This window comes from Marmota monax, unplaced genomic scaffold (genome assembly GCF_021218885.2).
Source record: "Marmota monax isolate L192 unplaced genomic scaffold, Marmota_monax_Labrador192_F-V1.1 WCK01_AAM20220418_F8-fsc00047, whole genome shotgun sequence".
Lineage (NCBI taxonomy): Eukaryota > Metazoa > Chordata > Mammalia > Rodentia > Sciuridae > Marmota > Marmota monax.
In genome coordinates, this window is record NW_026692072.1 from 1852999 (window position 1) to 1880623 (window position 27625).

The window sequence follows — 27625 nt, forward strand, 5'->3', positions numbered from 1 at the left end:
AGAGGAGCCAATCACCTAGATGTTGCTGGGGCCGCTGTGAGCCAATCATCAGCCGGCAGCTGGATGTTTGCTGGGGCCCCTTCGCCTGTGGCTCTCAACAGTTTATGGTATCCAGTGCCCCCCTCTGTGGTCTTGAATCTGATGTGAAATCAGTTATCATGGTTATGTAATTTCCCCCATCGGGCCTTGCTACATGGGTACAGGTGCTAAATAAGTGGCTTAACAAAGACTGAGGTCTTCTCCAGGTGAATATGATTGAGGAAGCAGGATACAAGGGGCTTGGAGTGTCCTCAGTGAAGTGGTGTGAATACTGGGTGCCTCACAAGGAAGGAAGCAAGGACATGAAAAGAGTAAAGGGTAATGAAAAACGGTAAAAGCAAGGACTGGGCATCTGTGAGGTTAGAGAACGGCTGGCTAGGAAGATCTGGGTAAACAATCTTTGAGGGGTGGGAGATAATCATGGGGAGCAGTGAGAATACGACATTTCTCCCTTAAATGTAAAAAGTATTAACCAAATAAGACCTTTATAATCAAGTTAATATTCCTTCTGGCACCATTAAAAAAGGGGGGGCATTTTCTGATTAATTGCATCTGTGGTTTTGTCAGGGTTTGTTTGGTAAAAAACTGGACTTAATGTCATCTGACTTGAATTTCATAATTGTTCTTAATATAAAAGGGTGTCCTATATTCTATTACAGGCTGACTATCCTTAATTGAAATGCTTGGGACCAGAAGTATTTTGGACTTTAGAATATTTGCATATACATAATGAGATGTCTTGGGGATGGGACCCAAGTTTAAACACACAATTGATTTATGTTTCATATACAATTTGTCCTGAAGGCAATTTTATACAGTGTTTTTAGTATTTTTAGTGCACCTGTGTTTAGACCATGACCAGTCACAGGAGATCAGTTATAGAACTTCTCACCTCTGGTAAATGTCTGTGCTCAAAAAGTTTTGGATTTTGGATTTTCTGATTATGGCTGCTGAGCCTGTATAGTAAAATGCTCAAGTTTATGGGTGAGATCTATAAAACTGTCTTGACATCAAATATGGGGGATATATTAGGTCTTAATGTTTCACATAAATTTTATATACCAACATTAAATCAAGAAAATGCTCATTTCATAATTAAATGGAAATTTACTATGAATTCTGATATCACCAGCAGCTTTAAATATTAAAAGGAATTCTCTGAATGCATATAAAAGGCATTAATTTATAGACAAATATTTTGCTGTCACAAATTTTAAACATAAAAAATACTGAGTAAAAATTTTTTATTCCACTGTCCTGTCATTTAAATTACAAGAATATGAGCAAATATCATTCAATGTCAGAAGAGATTAAATGCGATCATCTGTAGCATTTAGTGATAAATCAATGGTGTTTTTGGAAAATTTCAATTTATTTAAAAAATAATTGTTTCACTTAAATAATTATTAAGTTTAGTTTAATCTCTGTATAATTAAACTTTTGTTTGGCTTATACAATTCCATTTTCTCCAACTGGGAGCTGTGTGGGATCAAGTCCTACTTTCTTCATTGATACAGCAATATCAAATAAATAGTCATAACATTCACACCTGTAAGAGAAAAAGAAAAAAGAAAAAATGAAGGTGTTTACTTGAAATGGAGTTCTCCAAACCTAAATAACCACATCTCTCCTTTCTGTCCAGTTAACTCTGCTTTCTTCCTAGTACCTGCATATTTTCCCTATCAGTTTGAGGGCAAAATAAGAACATTTAAAAAACTATTTTAAAACAACAATTTAAAAACATGTAAAGGAATCATATTGAATCAGGCAACCATGTCATATAGTTCTCAGGAAATAAAAGAGATTTTTAAACATACTACTTACACAAATTTATACTGTGTGCTATTTTTTGAAATAAAATATATTTAGGATCTGCGACTCCTTCCTCTTCTGTCCACAGAGCCTTCCCAAATAATGGCTCATCCAATAAAGAGTTCTCAATGAATCAATACATAGTAAAAATCAAATATCTGGATATAATGATAAACCCTTTAAATTTAAGCCTATTTGACTAATGAAACATGACAATCATCCTTCATTTTAAATTGATGAGACATTTTTTGTTCATTTTCACATTCAGGGTGTGATGACTTATCCCAAATGTTTTTACACTTACATGGTTTTAGCCTTCTCCCATGTTTCTCCCCACACGTACACTCCATGGCGCCTGACCAGGACTGCACAGGAGTCAGGGTACTCATTCATTGCACGGGCCATTCGTTCTTTGAGGTCTTTTTCTTCAGGTGTGTTCTCAATAATAGGTACCACTAACATATCATCATATCTATAAAGACAAAATGAGCCATTTTTTCTATTAAAACAAACATATATAGTAATTTTGACAAATAACCAGTTAAATATTCTCTTTTTATTTGCAAACCACTCCAAATTATGAACAAGATGTTGCATGTTACTCTGTGTATCTTGCATAAATATCTGTATCAAAAGACACCTTGGGAATTTGGCAGACAATCCTAAGTATATGTGGCAGAAATTTGTATAGTATCCCAAAATCTAACAAAGAAATCATCAAGATCACACAAGTATTTCCTTGAAGCAGAGACAATCATAATATTTTTAATAAGAGACGGGAAATCTTAGAATCAAAAGTGTTGATAGGATTAAAAAGTGAATTAAGTAGGAATTTCCCAATAATCTAAGATCATTGTGTTTTATCTCTGTAGGACTGCAAAATGTCTTGGACAGATAAATCGATAAATATAGGTATGGTTTGTGGCGGTAGGAAAGCAAGAACTTTCTAGAGATAACTACTAAAGGTATGATGATGCTTCCAGAATATTCTCAAATCTGTAACTTCTTTTATTTCCACTTTATTCTCAGTAAATACATGTGATGAGATCAATGTTCAACCAAAAAAAAAAAATATATAGTTACTAATTCAATTAAGTCTATTTTTGAGGTCACTTAGAAACAAACAAAGCTCAGACTAGTTTTCCTTTTCACATGAATTTCTGTTATGTTGTTAATATAATATCTGCCTTTTCCCATCTCTGTAGTGTGTAACTTATCAACAAAAAAAGTTCTACCTAAACTGGTACCAGAAATTACTGCTTTAGGGTAGGTATAGATTAAGTACCTGTCATGTGATTAATTGCGTGATGAACAATTATCATTAATAATTTGGAGTTGCCCAATGTTGTTTAACATTAGTGAAGACAGAAGTAACATGGAAGGAACGAGTAGCTAGTTCAAAATCTTTCCTAACACTGGCTAGGAGAACCACAAACTTATATTTTCTTCTAGTATACACTGATCAGAAATATTTCCAGGTGCAAAATAATTTCACAGCAAAATAAGACTTGAAAGCTAATTCAAGCTAGTCCCCCCATTTCACAGACAGGTTAAACAGGAGACAGCTGGGTAGTCCTTTGACCAAGGTGTTCTTTTCACTTTACCAGCCATGTTGCTTCCAACAGGGAGGACAATTATACTGACACATGTTAACTACCTCTGGTAAAAACTAAGTATTTTAAATCTGTTCCTTTTTTTTTTTAAGGGTGACTTCCAATAAAAATAAGACTAGAGAATGTCAAAACTTCTTTCTTTCCTCTTCCTCCCAGCTTAGGATTCTCCCTAAATTCAGATAAAATATCACTACCTCATTTCCCAACAAAGCCAAAATAGAATTACATCTTAAAACAGTTTTAGGCTGGGGGTATAACTCAATGCAAGGCCCTGGGTTCAATCCCCTAGCAACAAATACACACACACACATACACACACACACACACATATTTTTATTCTTTAAATTCTGACACACTGTAAATATATATAAATATATGTTATACATAACAAATAGCATCTTTTCATTGATATCATTCTTTTCTCCACAAAATTCGAAAGGCTCTCTATTATGCTTTGATTCTAACTCACAGTTCCCCACATTGTTCTGTCTTAACTTTATTTGTTCAACAAAGTAATCAAATGCATATGAAACTGATAGCACCCATATGGCTTCTCCTTTAAGCCCCAGAGACAAAAAAGGCAACACAGGCTATCCTTTCTCCAATATGTCCCCTTTTCATAATTTAAATATTTAACTTTTGTAAATAGGTTTTTCAGGGTGCTGAGGAATGCTTTAGGCACACAATAAATATTAACTGAAATCAAATTAAGTTCTCAATTCACCAGTTTAATAGTGTACCTTCTACTACACACGGTAACAGAAGATACTGCTGGAAGAACACTTCAGTAAAACTGGCACTGCTTCCTCCAAACAAACAGCTATCAAGCCCTTAGGGAATTAAGAAGGGTGACATCCCAGGAAGATGCCACTAAATTTAAAGGCAAGGTGTGGCTGGTGCCTGGGCACCAAGAACATGCTTCTTCATGCCATAATATTCTAGATTTATGAATAATGACGACATTTTTGTGGGCTGGAGGATTTACTTAAACCTATCTAGAAGGTCACTGTTCTATACTTACAGTCCAGGCCAGCTTCCACACTGAAAAATTCTAAAATATAGAGTCCTTCTTAATTAAAATGATTAGAAAACGTTTTTTTAAAAAATGACAATATTCTAGAAATACTAAACTGGATCAACATGAATTCTAGACTCTAGTGGCGATTTAGGCCTCCTGCACACAAAGTGAAGGTGGGTAGATCTTGCTGTTTGGGTGCTTCAATGTAGGGACAGAATTTTTCTACCTCCATAGAAATCACAGCCAAGATTTTTTTTTTTCATTTCACTCTAATGAACATTTCATTATTCATGTTGCTAGTGCTTTACCAAGACCTGGCTGAGGAAGAGTGGAGGAGGATTTGTGTCATTGCGAATAGATCTGGAAGGGCAAGATTAAGTGGGGTGTTATTCAGCATAGATCCCACAGCATTTCATTATACGCATAAAAGATCAGTATCCTATTTATCAAAGAAGGAAAAATACTTTCAAATTATTTAAGAAAAAAAAAACACGACAGCAATAATACCTAAAATAGCCTCCTGAGGTACATTTCCTTATTCCTTTGATCATCTCTTGATGTGTGATTTTAAATTCTCGTCCTGGAAAGAGGAGAGTAGCCATGACAGCAGCTTTAGAGTGGGTATGAATCACTGCGCCTGCTCCTGAAGGAGGAAGAATAAAGTCTCATGCTTGGTGAAGATAAATTATAGCTTCACACACACACACACACACACACACACACACACACACAGACAAACTATGGACTTATTTTTTCTGACATGAAATAGGTAGGAGGGTAAGTGGGGTAATAATGGACATTCTTCAAAGCCTGATGTGAGAACCAAATGAATTAATATTCTTGTGCATGACAGATATGCAAGAAATGTTAACTAAAATAATAACTATTATTACTTAGGGGAGCGCGCTCTGCAAATATCCCTGGTGTCAAAGGCATTTCCAGCATACCTCTCATTGTGTACGCATTCATGAAAAGGGGAGTGCACTGGCTTTTTTTTAGCTTCTTAGATGCTGGAGGTCCACTTATATCCTGCTCATTTATATCACAAACAAACATATCTTCTGGCTACTTAGAGAAGGAAAGAAAGAAAAAAAGATGACTTACAAAATATCAATTAGAAATGCCACTGAGATATAAAAAAGTTCTCTACTAAAAAAATATTCTTGAGAGTTTAAAAATAGAATGTGAAGAAGAAAATTGACATACGTAATGATGCTGATATCATTTCATTCATTTAGCTTAACTTGGCCCTGTAATTTCACAACTATATTTTGGGAAGACTAAATAAAGAAAACAACATTCCCAGACAGGTGTTACCATTTTTTTTTTTAACATTTCATAAAATAAGAAGAAAATTTTAGAGGATAATTTTATTTCTTTTTATTTTAAATTTTTTATTTATTCTTTTTAATTATACATGGCAGTAAAATGTATTTAGACATATTATATTTATATATCTTCCCATTTTTGTGGTTATACATGGTGTGGAGTTATACTGGTCTTGTATTCCTATATGAACATAGAAAAGTTATGTCTGAATCATTCTACTGTATTTTCTATTCCCATTCCCTCTCCCTACTTCATCCTGTCCAATCTGGTGAACCCACCCCTGCCTATTGTGAGTCAGCATTTAAATATCAGAGAGAATATATGATCTTTGATTTGGGGGATTGGCTTATTTCACTTAGTATGATAATCTCTAGTTCCATCCATTTACCGGCAAATGTCATAAAGTCATTCTTGAGTAATATTCCATCATGTATATATACCACATTTTCTTTATCCATTCATCTGTTGAATAGCACCTAGGTTAGTTCCATAGCTTAGCTATTGTGAATTGAGCTGCTATAAACATTGATGTGGCTATGTCACTATTATGCTGATTTTAAGTCCTTTGGGTATATACTGAGGAGTGGGATAACTGGGTCAAATTTTTGTTCCATTTCAAGTTTTCTGCTTTCCAGAGTGGTTGCACCAATTTGCAGTCCCACCAGCAATGTATGAGTGTAGCTTTTTCCCCACACAGAGGACAATTTTATAGTAAAAATTCTCTATCTCCTGAGAAATTTAATTGGCATTCAGAAAGGTTGATTTCAATAAGGAATATTATTTTTTAAAGTGTGTGGGTTTTTTTGTTTGTTTTTTAATATTGGAGACCAAATCCAGGGCCTCCAGTGTGCTAGGCAAGCACTCTACCATGAGCTACAACTCCAGTTCCCTTTTTAAAATATTTTGAGACAAGATCTTGCTATGTTGACCAGGCTGGCCTTGGGATCCTCCTGTTTCAGCCTCCTGAGCAGCTGAGATTATGGGGTGTGCCACCATACTTGGCTTGTACTTCAAGTTTTAAGGAAGCATATAGATCTGCAGGCTTTTCTTAGTAATGCATGTGTATTTCTGATCTGTAACTTTTGTATCTCAGGGCTTATAAACCACAATAAAAATGTTTTGTTAATAAAGCAGCTTTTTTTTCCCTTTGCCTTTGAAGTATTACATGTTTGTCTTAACTAGATTTTGGATTTTATTCTAGTATTAATATAAAATAAAACTCAAAAATTCAAAATAAAGTTTAATAACTTTAAATTGAAATAGTTTCGCTAATATGAAATATGAATCCATTTGGGCCATCTGAGACCATTAATCTGATTACCCCAACTAACTTGATAGAGATAGCATGATAAGGCTACAAAATTATAACTACTTTTATTATGATTTACAGTAGCACTATTCACTTTTTCCCTCTACCTACTTAATAAGATTCATACATTGGTTGCATGGAAGATACTTACCACCTGAAAAAAATTAAATTATTCAATAAATATTTATTACTCATCAAATGTTTGTTGATTTGTTATTTAAATTATCACAGTATAACTACCCTTCAAAACTAACATAATCGTTTCATAAAACAATAGTCAAGAATGAAAGATAAGACATTTGGGTTAAAGAAGGATCCATTTACCATACCTGAATTCGTTCCTTTTGCACTCCTGAAGGAGCAATGTAGATTTCATTGCTGGGAACACGAAATATAGAAATTGGGTATTTATTTAATTTTATGTACAAAAAATATCTTTGCAGTACAATCATTAATGTTATTTATAAATTAAGTTTTATAGTTTCTTGGCTTAATTAAAGATTTAGGATGCATAGAAAGAATAACCAAATTACTTTAATGCCTTGGTAATGCTGGTAGCTTAACCCAAGACTAGTACTTGCTTTTTGTCATATACATTTATTTCTTTTTATGATGTAAAATCAATGTTGACCAGGCTTTTATCTAGTTGGAAGAAATAATCTGAACATATAAGTTTTCAACATCTTAAGGTGTCAGTAGAGTTCATACTATCATATGTGAAATACAGTCATTTTAAAATACAATCAGAGGAAAATACACTCAACAGGAGATTTCTGCATGCAAAGAAGCAAGTTTAATATTATTGCTTGAAATGCTTATTACAAACCATGAAGTTCAGAGACCTCTGCTGGGCAGGTTATTAAATTACAGTATAACAGTTTCTTGGATAGAACCGTATTCTATTTGAAAAGCACATGCATCTTGGAAAATAATTGGTAATGAAGCTAAAACAAATGCAAAAGGTTAAAAATATAAGAATGGCTTCATGCAGAGATCTCTACTACAGGATGCGGTGGTAAGGATAGATAGTGTAGCAGTAAGCTGCACACATGCATGGAAATCAATTTAGACTTTGAGAATGTCCACAAGAAACTCTCAAATTTGATTTGCAAATTAATTTCAAAATCTTCTTTACATTCCTTCCACACTATACAATAGTTCTTTGGCTCACTTGCCAGTTTCAATTGCTGCTGGAGAGTGTTAATGAGCTGCCACATAAATGCAAACCAAAGAAATGCCAGCACCTGATGCTTCTGCTACTAAGGAACAGACATATGGACACTCAATGAATATTAAATGCTTCATAGTGAGGATGAGGGTCTATGATGACCTGTTGATTTGAAACTAACGAAAATGTACGGTGAAATTAGGGCTCCACTGGTAAATTTAAGTCTAGAAAATCAATGCCTGATAATCTGAGTGAAGTCCTATGCACAGTAAGCTGCACATATGCATTAGCTTTCATGAAGCAGCTACTGTTCTAGAGCTCTGCTGCTCAGGATGACACAGAGGGCACTCTTCCGGAATCACTGTTAAAAGGGGCCTTTTACAAATAACAGTTATCTAAAACCTTTGTCTTTGTGTAACACAAAAGAAATCTAGAATCATGGGTAATATGCCATCTACTCCCTTGCACAGGTAAGGAGATGAGTCCACAGGTAAGTGGATTCATAGATCTTTGGTGCAGGAAGAATTTTATGCAGTCCTGGGAACAGACCAAAATAAAGTACAATATGGCCTGCTAGTAAACAAAATCCATCAATGACATAGGAAAACCCAGGGCATTTATTCTGTTTATTTAAGTGATTTGTCAAGCTAAGTCTGTCTTTACTACTGCCTTTGTAAAATGGAAATCAATTTATAGACTTTGATCAACTTTGGGCAATTAGCTAAACAGGTTTTAGACAAAAACATATTAACATCTACAAAGAAAGAGATATTTGGATAAATACAAAGGTGACAGAACTTTTATTTTAGAAGAGAAGCACGCAAAACAGTCAGTGAGTGTTTACTTGGTACTATAAGCCACACATGAAAAGCATCTTGAATTTTAAGTTATTAAGTTTTGGAATTTACTTCTCTCTACTCCCTGATTTTTCACTGTATGATAAACAGAGAAACAAACTCCAAGAATTCATAATAGATCATGCTCACTTACTTCTATTTTTATTTATTCTCTGTTCACAAAAAATCATTAAGATATTACTATGACTCAATGATCTCATCTCTGATGTGGATTTATAAATTGCAATCCTACTAGTGAGCAACAGGATTAGTATGTCTTACACCAATCAATACTATACTGTGAAAATAGGAAATGTTAAATTTGAATGGTGAGGACTCAATCTAAACACAACAGTGGAAGAGTATCCTGTGATTACCCACATTACTGTTGTTTTCTTAGTCCTCCATTTTTTCCTTCTCATTTAACTCTTGTGTCTGTCCTAGGCTACCTCTTATATACATCTTTTCATATCACACACCATTGGTGTAAGCTGGAATAACATTAGCCAAACCTTATAATCAGTCAACAATTCTGTATTCCCAAAGAGCTTATTGCCAGTATTATTCTAAAAACACATTCCAAATTTATTTGCCCTAAGAGCCAGAAAAAGAAAACCAACTATCACTGACAACATGAGAATGATATTCTTGACAAAATAAGTGATGTGGGCTCATGAAGTCGTTTAAATATCAGAAGCAAAATTCAACTTTTTACCACAAAATACCTATTTCAGTCTGTAAGGCTGAAATGTATTACAGTTCCAAACAGTGCCATAAGATGTGGCTCTTTCTATCTGTGACCTCCAGGAGGAGCTCCTCACCCAGTAAGAATCTACAGAAAAAGTATTCTACACATGATGCAACTTTCCTATAAATTGATTGTAGTGCTATGAAAGCTATTTAATTTTAAAAGATGTGCCAATAAGTGTTTTATGGTGGCCACATACAGCCACAGTTACATGGATTAGTAAAATTCTGCTAGAAAGAAAAGTCTTTATGACGTGGTTAAAATAAATCCCTCTTAGCCTTGCGGTTGTGGCTCAGCAATAGAGCACTCGCCTCGCACAAAAAATAAATATTTTAAAAAATAAATAAATCCCTCTTGAGTTCTGTATTCTCCTCATTTTTAGCTCTACTATTTTTTAAGAGGCAATTAGAAATGGTTATTTCAGTTCATTTTGAGAGACAGCTTTGTTTTGTGTGTACAAAAACTTTTCACACATGCAAACAGTAGTTAATTAAAGGCAACATTTAGAATATGATTTATTATACATAGTATGATGGGAAGACCAAATTACTGTGACTAAGCTTCTAAATGGATAAGTGAGATGAAAAAATTGTTGTTAGCATTGAGTCTGCTGTAACAGAACAACTTAAAAGTTTGGCAAAATAATCTGAAATCTTGCACAATGCTGAATTGACACATTAGCAACTGGGGTGATAGTGACAGGGCAGCACAGATGGATATACAGAGCTACCACGTGGAACATGGTTTTACTGGACTCTAAAAGAGTGCATTCTGAATATTATTATTATTAATAATTAATACTATTGATATTACTAATATTAATATTTTATACTTGGTAATTTGAAGAAGATGAAATTATAATGGCATCATCTTGTGGTATGCTATAAAATCCTTTTTGTCCAAAATGTTCTGATTTATTTTATATCTTGTTTCTTATTATGCCATGCAGCCTCCTTGGGGGGGGGGGGCATTTCTTTCTTTTTCTTCCTTTCTTTCTTTCTTTCTTTCTATCTATCTATCTATCTATCCATCTATCTATCTTCACTCAATAGCATAGCAATGTTTTAACAATCCAATTTTGTTAAAGAAAGTGAATTAGGATAAAAAATTACTCAGCTTAGCATTTTGTCTCCAGATAGTAATATTTCAGAGGAAAATATTAATCCTATTTTAGAAACCTGTGAAAGAAATTAGGTGCCACAATCTTTATTTTCATTGTTAGTAAGGTATTTATTCTTCATCTTTCTGGAGGAAAGACACTGAATAAATCTAATGAACAATCTAATGAACTATTTATTCTTTCTGTTTTGGTAAGTCTAATACCTCTTATTTTGCCCAATATTTGATAAGTCCAATACTTCTTGAGGAATAAAGACCAGCAAGTGCTATGTTCCATTAATAATGATACATAGACTAGCATGTGGTCTTTCTTTTGACTCAATAAAGCATAACCTTTAGAATTTTAATGGTTAATAATCTGTATTTAAGTGATTTAAAAATAAGTATCTGAACATATGAAACAAATCTTGTCTACCTAGAAAGTATTTTTTATAATTCCAGACATATGAACATACTTGCAAAACATAATCTAATTTTGGTACTCCAAGGATTGAGGACAAAAAATTGATTAGAAACTGCAGTTCATAAATCCTTAGGTATTTATTATAACTATTTCTGCACACCAGCTCCATTTAGTTATGCAAATAGCCATTTGATAATTTAGAAATGAAATACCTTCACTATCACATAGAACTTATCATTAGCTGTTCTTTGGACATACCACATTAGGCTCCCTGTGTTCTACTCATATGGAAAATTCCCAGAGATGAGCCAGCCAGAAACTTACCCATGCTTCAAGCTAATTCCTCCTCCAGTTCCAGTGACCCAACCCAAATGGTAAAACTGCTTGCAAAGTTCTGGAATCAGGTATCTTGGATGTTCATTGTCCTTAAAAAGAAAATAATAATTTTTAAAGTAGGCATTATTTTATCAAATAACTATTCCAGCTGGTATTTCTAATATGAAGCTCATTTAAGGAAACTTAAGAAAATCTACTACAGAGACAGGACAGAGAGGAAGAAAACTATTACAAACATATTTTGTTCATGAAGTAGATTTACTATATTATTTGGCAATCTGGGAGTATTCGGTATGGGGCCGTACAGTTCATCACTAACAGGCTTTAGGAACAAGGTAGGATGCCCAGTATGTATTACAAGGTCCAATGAAATGACTGAAAGAAATAAAATCTGGTGCTTAAAGGAACATGCTTCTGTCTGCCAAGAACATTTATTTATAAACACATTATTACAAAAAAACCTTGTTCAATTAAGGCAGGATATATATGAGATATCATGATAGCTACATGTTCAACACAGACTGTTCAGTTTTGTTTTTACTTAAAAATTATCCTCTTTTTTTCCAAAATAATTTTAATGTTTCTCTTATTATTATTATAAAGTAATATATACTCATTATGGAAAATTAAATCAAGCAAAGAGTATTAAAAACACTCAGAAACAATTACAAAACCTGCTAAACCCATTTTTATGAAGATAGGTGTTTATATGAGTATATGCATAAATGCTGAAATAAATATCAAACCTTACCTATAAGTCCAATAATGACTTCTTTAGAAAAAAACATACCAATGATTTCTCCTTTTTAAAAATTTTTAACAATTTATTAAAAACAAAAATAAATAGAAATACAATGAATTTCATTTTTGGCAGTATGAAGTATGATATACAATCCTTACCTTGAAATCAAGCTAAAATGCTAAGTAAATTATTTTTACAAATATTTCAAAATAAGTTGCCACACTGTCAAGAAAGTAAGGATTCAGAGGGGCCATAGAGAAATGAGAGTGAGACTATCTGGGTTAGAAACCTGGGAGCCTAAAGCCAGAATTTTTCCTGAAGGTATTTGAAAAAACCTGATGACACTGAGCTTCAATTCAGATGGCTATATAAACCATTAGAAATATGACGTACAACCTAAGGCTTGCTTAAAATCCCCCATATAAGCTTGAGAACCTAAGGGGCTGTACCCTTCAGGAAAGGGCAAACAAGAAACAGACGTACTATGCAGAAGAGCACAGGCAAGCAAGCTTGCCTTTACTGATCTTGGTCCTGTGTAAAGGAGAAAAACACCTTTGAGTCAAAAGAAGAACCATTACATAATGGTCTAAAGTCTCAGCTACTTAATTGGATACCTGCAATTATGGTGTTTCCCCCAATTTCCTGCTAATGTTTTATATACACATTTCATTTTAGGAAAGTATTATGAATGATACTGATGGAGTAGCTTTCAAAATATAATATCAGGAATATGGGAAACTAGAAACTTTTTTAAAGTTTTGATGCAACGGGCTCATGAGTTAGCAGGCATTAAGTCAAATCCACATTACATCACTCACTGCTTACGTGACTTTGTGGTTCAGTTTACTCATTCACAGAATGAGCATGCTGTGAGAGATGCAACGCATATGAAGCACCCGGCACAATGTGTGATTTAAATCCTGTTTTAAAACAGTTAAAAATTCTTGAATTAAAATTAATTTCACTATTACTTAAAATAAAAGATATTTCTTGTCTGTTCTTAAGAAATCTAGCCAAAATTATCCATGCCCTGTATAAGTCACTATTTCCTTTTTTAGGAACATAAATGATATTTTAATTACATATTAAAGTAGAGTTAACAGGAAGACTCCTGCAGTTTTCCAATCCTTAAAAGCAAACTGGCAGAACAAATTGCAAACATTATTGAAAATGGTCTGTTATTATGGGTCTCCCTCTTCTCTTTGTCTTTTCCAATACTTAGGTATTACAGCAATTAGTAAGCTTCATGCTTACAGGAATAAGAATCAGGCAGATGCTGTTAGTGCATTTTCATACAGTCATTCAGACATGTAAAATTTCAATTAAAGCAACATGATCAGTTAATAGTCACCGACAGAGATACATTTGGTGAAAAATGCAGTCCTAGAAAACTGTCCAGATAAGATACTAAAAATCAGAATATATATTTTAAAAAGAATTAACAAGAAAGAAAGGTTTAGTTAGTATCTAGTTCTCTTTTGAATGTCAATAGTATTACTTTCCTGTTGTTAGATCTGGATTTCAATTCAATTATTAAATTTAAAATATGTATCTAAATATTCATTATAATCAACTATTTAAAATGTTCATCATCTCTAGCAATTAGAGAAATGCAAATCAAAACTACTCTAAGATATCATCTCACTCCAATCAGAATGGCAGCTATTAAGAATACAACAATAAGTGTTGGTGAGGATGTGGGAAAAAAGGCACACTCATATATTGCTGGTGGGACTGCAAATTGGTGCAGCCAATAATATGGAAAGCAGTATGGAGATTCCTTGGAAAATTGGGACTGGAACCACCATTTGACCCAGCTGTCCCTCTCCTCGGTCTATACCCAAAGGACTTAAAAACAGCATACTACAGAGACACAGCCACATCAATGTATACAGCAGTACAATTCACAATAGCTAAGCTGTGGAACCAACTAAATGCCCTTCAGTAGATGAATGATAAAAAAAATGTGGCATATATACACAATGGAATATTACTCAGCAATAAAAGAAAATAAAATCATGGCATTTGCAGATAAATGGATGGAGTTGGAGAATATAATGCTAAGTGAAGTTAGCCAATCCCCAAAAGAAAACAAATGCCAAATGTTTCTCTGATATAAGGTGACTGACTCATAGTGGGGTAGGGAGGGGGAGCATGGGAGGAATAGACGAACTCTAGATAGAGCAGAGGGGTGGGAGGGAAAGTGAGGGGGCAGGGGGTTAGCAATGATGGTGGAATGTGATGGACATCATTATCCAAAGTACATGTATGAAGACACAAATTGGTGTGAACATACTTTATATACAACCAGAGATATGAAAAACTGTGCTCTCTATGTGTAATAAAAATTGTAATGTATTCTGCTGTCATTTATTTAAAAAAACAATAAAAATAAGAAAAAAATAAAATAGAGGTTCTATTTTGAGACAGAAACACATTTAACAGTATTTAGTATATATGAAAAATACTAAAGCCTAGAATGTTTTTTGATTCAGTATTTTATTTTTTCAAATTATTAATCTAGTTATTTTAAGGAAATCAGACTTGTTACTGAGATACCTATTCATAGCCAATAATGGCTCTAATTCCCAACGATTTCTCCTTTTTAAAAAATTTTTAACAACTTATTATTTTCTTTCAATTTAAGAAAATCCAGGCTCCAGTTTGGTGCAGTGGCACACACCTCTTATCCCAGCAGCTCAGGAGGCTGAGGCAGGAGGATCTCAAGTTCAAAGTCAGCCTCAGCAACTTAGCGAGACCCTAAGCAATTTAGTGAGATCCCATCTGTAAAAAAAATATATATAAGAAAGGGCTGAGGATGTGGTTCAGTGGTTGAGTGCCTCTAGGTTCAATTCATGGTATAAGAAAAAAATTAAATCCAGGCACTTGTTATTCAAAGATAATTTTCCTGGGAGACTCAGACAAATTATTTTAGATTTGTCAGGATGGAGGTATAGTTCAGTGGCACAGTGCATGTCTAGCATGTGCAAGGCCTTGGGTTCAATCTTCAGCACCAAAAATGATGATGATGATGATAACATAAAAAATAACACTTAGCTCATTAATTAATAAGGAAACCGTAAGATGTTAGAACCATTCAAAGGAGAATTCAGTATACTTGTATAGGAGTAATCAGGAATCTTAACTGGGCAGTGGCACATGCCTATAATCCCAGTGGCTCAGGAGGCTGAGGCAGGAGGATCAGGTCCTCCTTTGGGAAACTCACTCTCAAAATTAAAAAAATACAATAAAATAAAACAAAATATACCAAAAAAAAAAAAAAACCAACACAAAAAACTACTGGGGATGAAGTTCAGTGGTAAAGCACCCCCAGGTTTATCCCAAATATACCTCTCCAAAAAAAAGTAATCAAGAATCCTGAATTCACAAAGAAGGCACAATTGGACAATATCCATAGGGTAACTATAAATCGAATGTCTATTGAACACAGTTTATTGTCATAAACAAGTCATGTGCATTACTGTCAGTATTCTGTAATTTACATACTTATAAAATAGCTAAAAGATAATCCCAAAACACCTAGTAATTTTATTTTACTCATTTCAAAGTTTTCACAATTTTTTCTGACACTGTCTTCAGGAAGGGACTGATATATTTGTGCAGTAGTTGTCAAGATTTTCTCTCTGTGCTTGGTCTTTGTGTCTTTCTACACATTTATTCTATTCTCCTCTCTGTGCATGTTGCTTTGCTTTCCAATATCACCTTCACTCAGAAGCCCTCTCTTCTTCCTCTTGCCACACTAAAAATTCTTCTCTTTCCTCTGCATTTCAGTTAAGTGTTGAATAGAAATTAAAGACAAAGAATCTGGTTTCAGCTTTGACACCACTAGCTGTGTGCCCTAAGGCAAGTCAGTGACACTTTCTGGTATCAGTTTCCTCATATTAATAATCTGGATCAGTGATTTCCAGACTTGTGAATTTCAACAGCAGTTTTACTTTTCTATTTTTTTCCTTTTGATTTTAGGAAATGACCTAAGATTGTCAGGTTATGACATGAATTACATTTAACTATCCACTATCACCTTCTTCAAAAAAGAAGCACATTTTTAACATAAAAAGAATAGGAGGATAACCTCAGAATAAAAACTAGTCTTTTAAATTGCATTCAATTAAATTTAGTGAAATTCATGTTTCACTGTCTTCATTTTTATTACTTTGCTATATATAGTTGTAGTAAAAACTCTCTTAGGGACTGACATTTGGGAGTATGGAGGTAATCTTTTATTTGGTCTCCTTGCTACAATTCCTCCTTCTATTCCAGCTTATCCTCTAATATGAATCATAAACTAATACTATACTGATCACGAACTCCATTCTTCAAATCATCTAATGCTCAAATGCTCCTTGGTCTGCTAGGTTCTTTCTGTATTTATACAAATCTCTCAGTTCTAGTCACGCTCGTTCCTCCTGATGACCCCATTCCATTTTACCCAAGTTGATCTGTGTGACCAAGAAACTATGGCAGAGGCAACAGTATGTCAGTTCTGAGATTAGGTCATGGAAGAGTGTAGCTTCTATCTTGATTGATCTTTCTCTCTGCAGATCATTGGCTTTGTGGGAAAGACAGCTGCTGAAGCATAAGAGTAATCAGAAAGCCCAGGAAGATGGCCATTTGGCAAGGAACTGAGGTTCAAGGCCAATGGCCAATGAGAAACTAAGGCCTGCCAAACTCGCTTGAGTGATCTTAGAAGCAGATCCTACGGCTGTAATCAAGCCCTGAGTTGACTGTCAACCCACCGACAGCCCAATCGCCATCTCATGAGATGCTGAGCCAGAATGTGAGCACAGCTGCTCTTGGGTTCCTAATCCTTGCAAATTATGGGCCACAATCACTGTTTTGTGATTTCAGTTACCAAGCTACAAGGTCATCTGCTATGCAGCAATAAATAACTAAGACATGATTTCTTACCAGCCAAGGATACATATTTTTAAATTTTCTTTGGGCTCTTAAACTGCTCAGGCTGAATCTCTAATTCCTATGACTCCATCAAACTCCTCCTTAAGAGTCTTTACACCAGGCTCCCTGCTCACTTATGATGCCTTCACTCATCTCCCAGTGGGAAGTGGTCACTCTTCCTCCAATACTGTGCCTTGACATTTGTTCTCTTCACTTTTCTTGTGTGTTTATCACATACTCACATTCAATGCACCCTTACTGAGTGCTAGGTTCTGTGACAAGCCCTGAAGAAACAAATATAAGATAAAAATCCTTACCACTGAGGAGCTCAACCTAGTAAAGAAATTGCTATAAAATGAAAACAATTTCTTTACTAGGTTGAGCTCCTCAGCAAGATAGTCTAGGGCACTATGGGATCAGAAGGTACTGATAGAAGGGAACAGGAACTGGGAAACGTTTCACAAATGAACTGTGACTAAAGTCAGTCTTGAAGCACAGTGGAGGACACTGGTCATTTAAAGAGAAAGGACACTTAAATTGGAGAGAACTCCCAGTGGCTGGAAGTGGTTACAAATTGGTGGTTTGGTGGGGTGGAGGTGGGAGGGAAGCAGCATATAAAGGATCTTTCGTGGTGTGCACAGAAGTTTGGGATTTATTTTATAGAAAACTCAAAACCACTGAGGAGTTTAAATCTAAGATGATCAGATTTTGTCCGTGAAATGTTCTATCGTGTCAGTGAACAGAAGAGGCTGAAGGGTGGTTAAGATAAAGACCAGAGCATTAAGAGACTGCTGAGATTTGGAAATGAATTGGTGAGGTAGTGAGGGCAGAAGTGGATTTGGAAAGTTAAACAGAAAGAAAGAATTCTGGGTGAGAAAACTGAAGGGAAGAACACTTCCACATTCTGGCTGGCAGAGCAGCTGGGTGGGGAGGAATACCGTTCTCTGGGATGTCAGCCATAAACATTTACTAAGGGCTTACTATGTGCACAGCACTTCTCTAGACCCTGGAAATTCATCCACAAACAAGACAAAGTCTTTCCCTAAAAGAATTTACACCCCAGGCTAGAGTTTTAAAAGAGTAAAATGAAAGGATAAATAAATTGTAATAAGTGGTAAGAAACAAATAGGGACTTGGAGAAAAATAGCAGGGATCAACTTTAATCAGGTTGGTAAGGCTTAAACAGTGGCACTTAATCTTAAACTGGTGTGTGAAAAACTCGTGTGTGTGCACAGGTAGTTTTGTGCTGGGGAGAGGCAGGTGACTCCAGGCAGAGGAAAGGACAGATGTGAAGGTCCGGAGTGAGAAAACCCTTGGCACGAGGAAGACCAGCTGGCTAGGGCAGGGTGATAAAGTGCTGAAAGTGGTGGAAAATGACCGCAGGGACCAGATCATGTAGGGATCTGAAAGCCCTGCTGATGAGCACAGTCCTCCCAGGGAGGAAATGATTGATGGTAAGACAGGGAGAGGGAGAGAAATAACTTCAGAAGGTGAAAGGCCTGGAGACCTGAGACTGGTGGAAGAACTGGGCTGCTTCCATTTTATGAAATGAAAGGAAGCTGGGTTCATTTTCAGGCATATCTGTAGGTTTTATGGTGGGAAGGTGAGGAAGTTCACATCTAGTGACTTTTGTTTTCTTAAGTATCAATGCAGTCATCAGCTGAGAGTGTGGGGATGGTCTGAGAGGCATAACAAGAGAATAAAGGTATAAAACAGTCCTCTGGGGAGAGGGTACTAGGGAGTGGGCACTACTGTAGGACACAGGAGCATTGCTGGAAGTATGAGGTTGAAACCATGAGTCTGAAGTGAGTCCACACAGCACAGTTGAGGAATATTCCTCAGGAATGTTCAGGGGCTAGTGAAGGAACAAAGAAGGTGGGCTAGCTGTGGTAAGACCCCGTGATATTTGTAGAGACATCATCTCGTACAGTGAGTGATTCCATCCCTTCCCTGGGAACATTCTCAGCAGACCTAGTGGGGGGGGGCCTTCCATAAAGGTACCTATTTATGATAGAATGTGGAGGATCCTCTGATACAGGGCACACAGAAGGGACCACAGAACGAAAAATTCCTTCACCCCAAATATCTGTGTGGTGAAGGGGTAGTAGTTGGGCAGGGAGTTTATGATCATGAGACTGGGTTGCTTCCACGGAACTGTTGAGGTCAAGGAAAACAAATAGCCTTGTTTTGTAGAAATATCAAAGAACAAATATTTGTTCAGAAACACTATGACACATAAACAAATAACAACAAAAAAAGTAGAAACAAACCAGAGTGACGCACGACTGCAATCCCAGCAGCTGGGGAGGCTGAGACAGGAGGATCGTGAGTTCAAAGCCAGTCTCAGCAAAAGTGAGGCTGCTAAGCAACTTAGTGAGACCCTGTCTCTAAATAAAATACAAAATAGGGCTGGTGATGTAGCTCAGTGGTCAAGTGCCCCTGAGTTCAATCCCTGGTAACTCCCCTCCAAAAAAAGTAAAAACAGTGCCTACCTGTTTTTTCTCCCCAACTGTGCCCAGCTCACTAAAGGGTAGGCAACATGCTCTTTCTAAGTTACTCCTACCGCAGTGCTTGGCTTAATAAATACTGGATGAATTAAGATCATATATCTTACATTCAAGAATATATTATAGAAGTCACAAATTGACTTGTGGATTTCATCAGACTTCCAGGAAGTAATTAATTTGGTCTGTATAATGCTTAGAATCTGAGTTGACATTTTAAAATTTTGAAAATTATTGATTTCATACAAAATCCCAGTTTCTGGTTTCCCTAAAAAAAAACAAAAACAAAAAAACAACAGATTTTTTTCCCCCAGCAAAAAAAAAGTCAGAGTTATGTATTGTGAACTCTTAAAATAGGGCATATGGTCACCCTAAGGAACTTCTTTTTCGTGTCCCTCTAGAACCATGAGCCCATCCAAAATTCTCCATAAAGCCTTACATGAATTGCTGTTTCCAATTATCTTTCCTCTTTCTGCATTTGCAAAAATTCCTTAAGAATTTAGTCTTCTCCTCTTCCTTCCACTGCCCAATTCTGTTATATAGTATATTAGTTACTGGTATGCATTTATAACTGCCTTAATTTCCCAAGAACAGAGAATAGTGATTTATTCATGTTAGTACTTTTAGAATCTGGACTTTGTTAATACACAGTTTCTAAGTAAACACTTTCTCTCGTAGGGAAATACCCCTTGACTTTTTTTTTTAATTTTTATTTTTTAGTCGTAGATGGACACAACATTTTTTTAAATTTATTTTTATGTAGTGCTGAGGATCTAACACAGGCAAACAAACACTCTACCACTGAGCTACAACCCCAGCCCAACCCCCTTGACTTTTTGATACTAGAAAAATTTAGTCCAAGTATCAGAGGTCATTTGGGATTGAATTTTTGGACTGTAAAATCAGCCTAGACATTACTTGTATAATAAGCTGAATCTATCCTGAAAATAATATACTCAGTGCCTGAGAAATCTTTGCAATACTAGTCCATGAAACAAACAACTTAAAAGTTACAGGCAAGCATGATAAAATAATATTATTGAAAAGCCTACAGAGGAAGGCAATTAATCTAATAGGGGTTTAGGGAGAGGGTGTCCATCAAATAAAGATCAATTAATTCAAGAGGGAAGGCTTTGGTGACCAAGTTTTCCAAAACTTCATCTCTAATCCAGCTCTCTTTCTTGAGCTTGAGAGCCACAAATACCCAGCTTTTAATATCTCACTCCAACCAGGGACCTCATATTTGTTATGTCTATGATGGGCTTATCATCAACTGTTTCTTCCTCCCGTGTTCTTTCTGAGAGTTCACCAGGTCCCAATCACTCCCTCAGAAACCTAAGTCATTCCTGGCACCTTTTTTCACCATCCCCATCGAATCAACATCACGTCCTCTAGACTTTACCACCTAAATCCCTCACTGAGGGCACTGGCATTTCTTGCCTGGGTTACTGCTACAGCTTCCTGGTTTGTATCTAAGCCTCCAGATTCCAATCCAGTCAGCACCCCATACATTTTCTTTCTTTCTTTTTTTAAAAATATCTTTGTTTTATTTATTTTTTTTTTATGTGGTGCTGAGGATCAAACCCAGTGCCTTACCCATGCGAGGCAAGCGCTCAACCACTGAGCTACAACCACAGCCTGTCACCCCATACGCTTCCTTCAGCCATCTTTCTTATTATCTCATTGCCCTTAAAATAAAAATCTGTATTCCTAAGATGGCTTAAAGAGCCCTCTAGTTTGGGTCCTAGTATTCATCTTTTTAGCTTCATCATTTTCCCAAGTCCCTGTCCCCTACTTTGTTCCCATAACACCAAGATTCTTTTGATATGAGAACACACAATGCCCTTTTTTCTAAGACTCTGTGCATGCTACTCTTTCTACAGGCTTACCTTTACTGTGCTTTATGTCATTGTACTTTGGATACTGCATTTTTTATGAATTGAGGGTTTGTGGCAACCCTGAGCTTTGTAAACCTATCAGTAGTATCATTATTTCCAATAGTTCAGATCATCATAACCATTTTTTAGCAATAAATATTTTAAAATTGTGTTTATTTTCTAGACATAATGCTATTGTACACTTAATAGACTATAGTGTAAACATAACTTTTATATGCACTAGGAAACTACAGCTTTTGTGTGACTTTATTGTGATGTAACCTGAAATATCTCCAGGGTAAGCCTGAAATTAGAAAACTCAGCTTCATTTCTTACTGTGGTCTTCCTGATCCTTTAGGCTTCAGTTGATTCCTTTATTTCCTCCAGAGGCATTTTCAAACCCTACTGCACCCCGAACTTTCCCATAGTGGTGCTATTATATTGTCATACTGTCTCTTTACTGTTTCTCCCACTACACAGCACTCTCTATGGGGGAAGAAATTAGAAGTAACTTGCATTATGTTAAATTCACAGTGTCTGGCACATAGTAGGCCCTCTTCAATATTTGCTGAAACAATCACAATTGAACACTCCTCTTCCTTAAGGATAAACTCTTTCGGTTGCACCCTCTAAAACTGCATTGAAATTTTATGCCTCAAAGCTTTTCTTATTGCTGTTCTCATTTATTTTTGTAACACAAGGTAAACAAAAATGTTTAGTGGGGTTAATGTATTTAAATGTACATGCAAATCTAGTTTGAGGAGTGGAAGCACATGCCTTGGGTTAAATAAGTAACTATTTGTCAGTTCAATCCAGACCCCATGAAGAAATAAGGGTCCAGTCACACCAAATGCTCTTAAATTTCAATAGAAGCCAAGATTGTTCTGGACTCTGAAAAAGTAGCTCACATTTTTCATGACCACTGACTGAAGCAAATAAAAGATGCCTGTTCTACATGTTGTCCTGTGGCCATTTTTGGTTTAAGAATCTTAGTTTATTCTTAGTTTTCTTGTTTTAGGCTCTTTGAAGCTTAGACATGCTGCTCTCTTAGACACTGCCAAAGATCTAATTACTGGGGGCATGTACACATGTGCTAAAATGTCTTAGCAATGTTTCTTCTAATGGACTGCTTTCACTTTCCTTATTCTCCAAACCCATCTGTCTCAAAATGATCTCCAGTGATCTGTCCTGTATCCAAGATCATCATCTTCCTCATACAATCATGTCTATCCAGCATTCTAACCTGTCGTGTTTGCTAATTTGGGAGAAGTCACTTACTCAAAACAACATAACGGTTTACAAATGCTTAGTAATAAAATCTTCCCAGTGAGACCTTCAGCCCTTTGATCAGAGAACTAAGCTTAGGGGGCTTTTCCTGCCTCTTATGCATTATACTGAATTTGTTAATTGGTCTAGTTCTCCTCTAGACTCCGGGCCATCTGTCATGTTCACCACTCTCTGGACACTCAGAGGCGTTCATTAAGGCTTCCAGTAAGATTGTTGGTTGTGTATAAGTGAATGATAAACCTGCAGCCTGACTTCTGCTCAAGGAAGAATCGTTAGGCAGAATCACCCCGTTATTCATCTAAACAGTGAGTAAGGAGCAACTCTACTAAAGGGTGCAGGCTCCGGAGGCCCAGCTGCAGTTCAGCATCGTGGAGCTGGTCGCCAGGCGCAGAAAAGAAGCTCGAGGAGCTCCGCTTTCGCTCCAGTTCCACTCCAGTGCCTCAAGACTCCTTAGGTCTGTCATCCCGATATGCATGCGACAGTGGCCCAAATGCGTTCCTCACTGTCACTCTTCCTTTTTCAGTCTGCGGCCCAGCTCCCGCAGTCAAGAGCGCAGCCAGGCCGCAGGGCCGCGCTCGCACCCGCGGAAGCCCCGCCCACGACCCTGCGGCTCGCGACCCCGCGCCAGCGCCCTGCCGCCTAGGAAGAGCGGCGCCGGCGGCCCCGCCCCTACCTGCGCGACGCATTGCCGTGAGCAGCAGTCTCCCTCCGGACCGTGGCAGCCAGACATGGTCCGGACGAGGGGCACCCACGATTTCCAGCCTCCACACGGTTCTGCACCCAGCGCTCCGCCCGGTCTACCGCGGCCAGGCCACAGTGCAATCAGGCGGCGACAGGGGCATCTCGGGGGCGGAGCGTACAAGTAGGGAGGCGGAATCTGGGAGGGCCTCGCGGGTTGGGAGAGGCTTTAGTGTTGCTGCCCGGCCGGGAGGCGTGGCCAACGAGGCTGGAGGCGGGGCTAAGAGGGCTAGCCAGCGAGATCCACTCGCTAGGCGGGCGTCGAGGGGGCGTGACCAGCGGGAGAAGGCGGGGCCTGGGAGGGCCCTGAGGCTGGCGATCAGGCTGTGCTGCGGGCAGCCGGGGGGAAAGCCGGGAAGATGGCGGCCTCCTGGAAGCTGGGCTGTGACCCTCCGCTTCTTCGTTACCTTCTTGGCCTCGGCTGCCGTCGAAGCATGGGGATGGCCGGGGCCGCTGCCGGGTGGTCTGTCGGCCGTGGAGCTAGCTGGAGATGGTTTCACAGCAGTCACTGGCTGCGGGGTGAGTGGCCGAGGCTCGCTCATTTTCTCTGGAGCTGAGCAATGGGCCTGAACGCATTCTTGCTTCAAGGCCTCGGTCTGGGTATGAAGGTGCCTTATCCCCTTCTGAGAGGGGTCTGCTGGCTGGGTCTAATGCGTGCCGCAAAGGGATGTCTTGGGAGCTGAGAGAGCTGGACTCCCGCATCCTGGCTGGCATGGTTTCTCTATGACCTTGCTTTGGAATTTGGTCTGTTTGTGAGGCACCGAGAGAGGTTTGCTTTAAACGTCCTTCTCTAGGACCCCTTCCTATTCACATCTCAGATACCTTTACTGTTGTCAAGAATCTCTGACCGAGAAAAACTGCGTAAGGTTGCTTAGATTTTAAGGCCGCTACTAGCTGTTCTTATTCATTCTCAGGGCCTGTCCCTTTTAGGAGATTTGAGGTCTTGGCTGCCTGTCTTACAGCCCCACCTGATGATACGTAATTTATAAGATTTAACTTGGGATGATTAGGAGAATGTTTCAAGTAAAACATTCGCTTGAAAAATGAAAATTTAGGACGGGAAACTAAGTGGATTATAGAAAATTGACTAGTAATGATATTGGCACAAAAACATAATTCTTCCAGTATTTAGCAGGACAGTATGTAAAATGCATGCCAGGCATTATTCTTTCTTAAACCAGGAGTCTGGAATAGGGGTTTGGAGTGAAGTATTGGAAGATAAAACTTAACGTTTTTTTAGTTTGATAGTATTACCTACTAGTCATCGTTCTTGGCACTCTACAGAATGAATTTTCATCTAAAAAATTAGGTGGAATTGTCTACCTCGGCTGCCTGAGGTTCAGAAAAAATAACGACTTACAATAATCAGCAAAATGACTGAGGTTCTTAAAGATTGGGTGATGGAAACAATCTATTTCAATCTCTAATGTTTTGTACAACATTCCTTAGAGCAGTGGTTCTTTTATTGTGTATATTATTCTGTCCCCCATCTCTCAGTTTGTTAAAAGAATTGAGCTTTCCTACAGCTCTCAGATTCTGTTTCAGGTGGAGTTTGGGACTCTGCATTTTACTAACAACCTTAAGTGAGTTTTAATGCTTTGTTTGGGGGTTAGATGGTCTACAGATTGAGACTTACTGCCTTAGAAAATCATGGAATGTTAAAAGCCACCTGTTGGAAATAATCTAGAAAGGTGCTTACTCTTGCTTATAAAAAATCCTTTTTAAAATCTTTGAATGCTCCAGACTACAAAGAAAAGAACTTACATGAATGTGCATGCAGTTTTAGACGTTTTCCTTAGAACCAATTTAATTCCTTCTGCTTTCACAATTTCACTTAGGCAGTGTTTATCTGATGTATCTTCACTGTTTTACCTACTCACCACTCTCCTACCCCTACCCCTACCCCCACCCAACAGAGGTGCACCATGAACAACACCAGAGTTGTCTAACATCATCTGTAAGGGAAAGAGTACTACATTCCAAGGCAAACTGAATTAATTTCCTGTTGTTGCTACTGCCACAGACAAATCATTATCTTATAGTTTGGGAGGTCAGAATGCAAAATGGATCTCAGTAAGCCTAACATCAGGCAGAGTCTATTCTTTTCTGGAGGCTCTGGGAGAGAATTGTTTCCTTGATTTTTTTCAGCTTCTTAAGGCCTTTCAGATTCTTTGACTCATGGCTCTCCTCCATCTTCAAAGTCACCAATGGCTGGTCCATTATTTTTCACATTACATCTCTCTTGCCACTCCCTCCTGCTTTCCTTCTTCCAGGGCCTACCTGGATAAGCCACCATAATCTCTTCATTTTCAAGTCAGTTGATTAGCAACCTTAATTCTGAGGAGGGGAGTTTTATTCTACATTTGAAGTTGTGTTGTTAGATTGGTCTGTTATTTGGAAAATTTGCACACTTTTTTTTTTTTTCCAAACACTGAGCCCAAATATATCTCCTAATATATTAACATTTACAAGTTTTTGTTTTGCTGTGATGAATACTTGCATAGCAAACATGAATTTCCAATGGTGTTTTTCTTTATATATAGACAGGGTTTTTTAGAGTTTGATTAAAAACAAAACAAAACCCTATGATTTATAAAGCTAAACAACTATTTGGATAACTGTAAACTGTATAAATTAAGCAATAATTATTGAACTGTTTCCTCTTTCGCACATCTGAGATTTAAAAATTTGTCATTTGGAAGTATTTTTAGAGTTTTGGTTTCCCTAAAAGATGTTTTTTTTGGCAGCATTTTTATGAATTATGACTGCCTTTTATTCACTTTTCACAACAACCTAGTAAATTTGGTATTGTCCTTATTTGGTTGGATAAAAATACTAAATTAATTGCATTAAGCTGTACATCTTTAATGTTAGTGAACTAGAGGACATATGTACATTTATTTATGTCTAGCAAATCCCCCCTCATTTATTTCATTCTTTTAACTGAAATGTTTATTGAGAAGGATGAATCTATGTTATTCACCACTTCACTAATATTATTTGAGTAAAGGAATGAGCATCTGTTAGGTGCCTGGTACATGGTAGCCTCCTTGGATCAAAGGTGGTCTACTAAACAATACTTTCAGTGTTCTACCACATGGTCCATTTTTTTTTTATATTTAGCTCCAGATATACAGTCCCAAGGATTTAGACCTTATCCTTAAGGTATTTATAGTCTGCTTGGAGAGAAAAACAATAAAGACATGATTTCAGTAGTGTGCAGTGAGTTCTGAGGGTTAAGTTCAGGATGATAAGGAAGTTGTATATTGTGGAAGAAGGGCGCAGTGTGATATTTAAGGAACTGACAGCATATGCAAGTGGTTTTTCAACCTACTCTAGGTAGTGAACTATGAAGAGTTTGTGTTGCTGTCCTGTTAGAGTAGGTAGTGTGATTTGGCATTTAATGTTAATTAAGACTTGTTTTAAGTTGTTGCTGAGGAACAACATTCAATTTTAAATCATGTGCCTAGAAAAATACATGAGGTTCAACTTTGATAGTGATTTGCCTAATACATAGTCGAAGGCTTTTCATATTATAGATGTTAAACATACTTTAGGGAAGCTAGAAATATAGGAAGTTTTAAATGATGCTAAAGTCTACAATAGAATTGTAATTCAACAGCCAGTGAACTGACCCACTTTATTGTAGAAGAAAATTAATTTATTAACATTTTACAACTAGGAGACTTTACATAAAAATCTAGATTGTTGTCTTCTCTTGTAAATTTCAGGTTAGACCATATAATGGTGATAGTTGCCGGAGACTCAGTAATGATTTTTTTGTTTTGTTTTGTTTTTGTAGAAAATGTCTTCCTACTTTACCATTACCA

The 27625-nt window shown here is 36.9% G+C and overlaps 2 protein-coding genes across 3 annotated transcripts in view; one reads left to right on the forward strand and one right to left on the reverse strand.

The window, feature by feature from the left end:
• Nucleotides 1–1266: 1266 nt before the first annotated feature.
• Nucleotides 1267–23862, reverse strand: Apip (APAF1 interacting protein). The gene is made up of 7 exons (XM_046455947.2): nucleotides 23731–23862; nucleotides 11719–11819; nucleotides 7450–7498; nucleotides 5430–5547; nucleotides 4990–5125; nucleotides 2156–2323; nucleotides 1267–1588 (listed from the first exon to the last, which is right to left on the reverse strand). Exons 1-7 carry the CDS (start codon nucleotides 23785–23787, stop codon nucleotides 1489–1491), a joined length of 729 nt encoding a protein of 242 aa, XP_046311903.1. The 5' UTR covers nucleotides 23788–23862; the 3' UTR covers nucleotides 1267–1488.
• Pdhx (pyruvate dehydrogenase complex component X) overlaps nucleotides 23791–27625 on the forward strand; it is a 66904-nt gene continuing 63069 nt past the window's right edge. Inside the window, exon 1 of one of the 2 annotated variants that reach the window (XM_058583215.1) lies at nucleotides 23791–23919. Coding sequence is in view for 1 of the 2 variants with exons in the window: in XM_046455954.2 (XP_046311910.1) it covers nucleotides 24155–24314 (160 nt within the window). In the remaining variant the exon portion in view is untranslated. Of the gene's footprint in view, nucleotides 23920–24109; nucleotides 24315–27625 lie in introns of those variants that run through there. The other variant, XM_046455954.2, reaches the window with a different exon arrangement.

Coding starts and splice junctions, on each gene's coding strand:
- Apip (XM_046455947.2), bottom strand. CDS start 23,787: ATGTCTGGCTGCCACGGTCCGGAGGGAGACTGCTGCTCACGGCAATGC. Junction 7,499..11,718: donor GGAATTAGCTTGAAGCATGG/GTAAGTTTCTGG, acceptor TCGTGTTCCCAG/CAATGAAATCTACATTGCTC. Junction 1,589..2,155: donor TGGGAGAAGGCTAAAACCAT/GTAAGTGTAAAA, acceptor TTTCTCTTACAG/GTGTGAATGTTATGACTATT.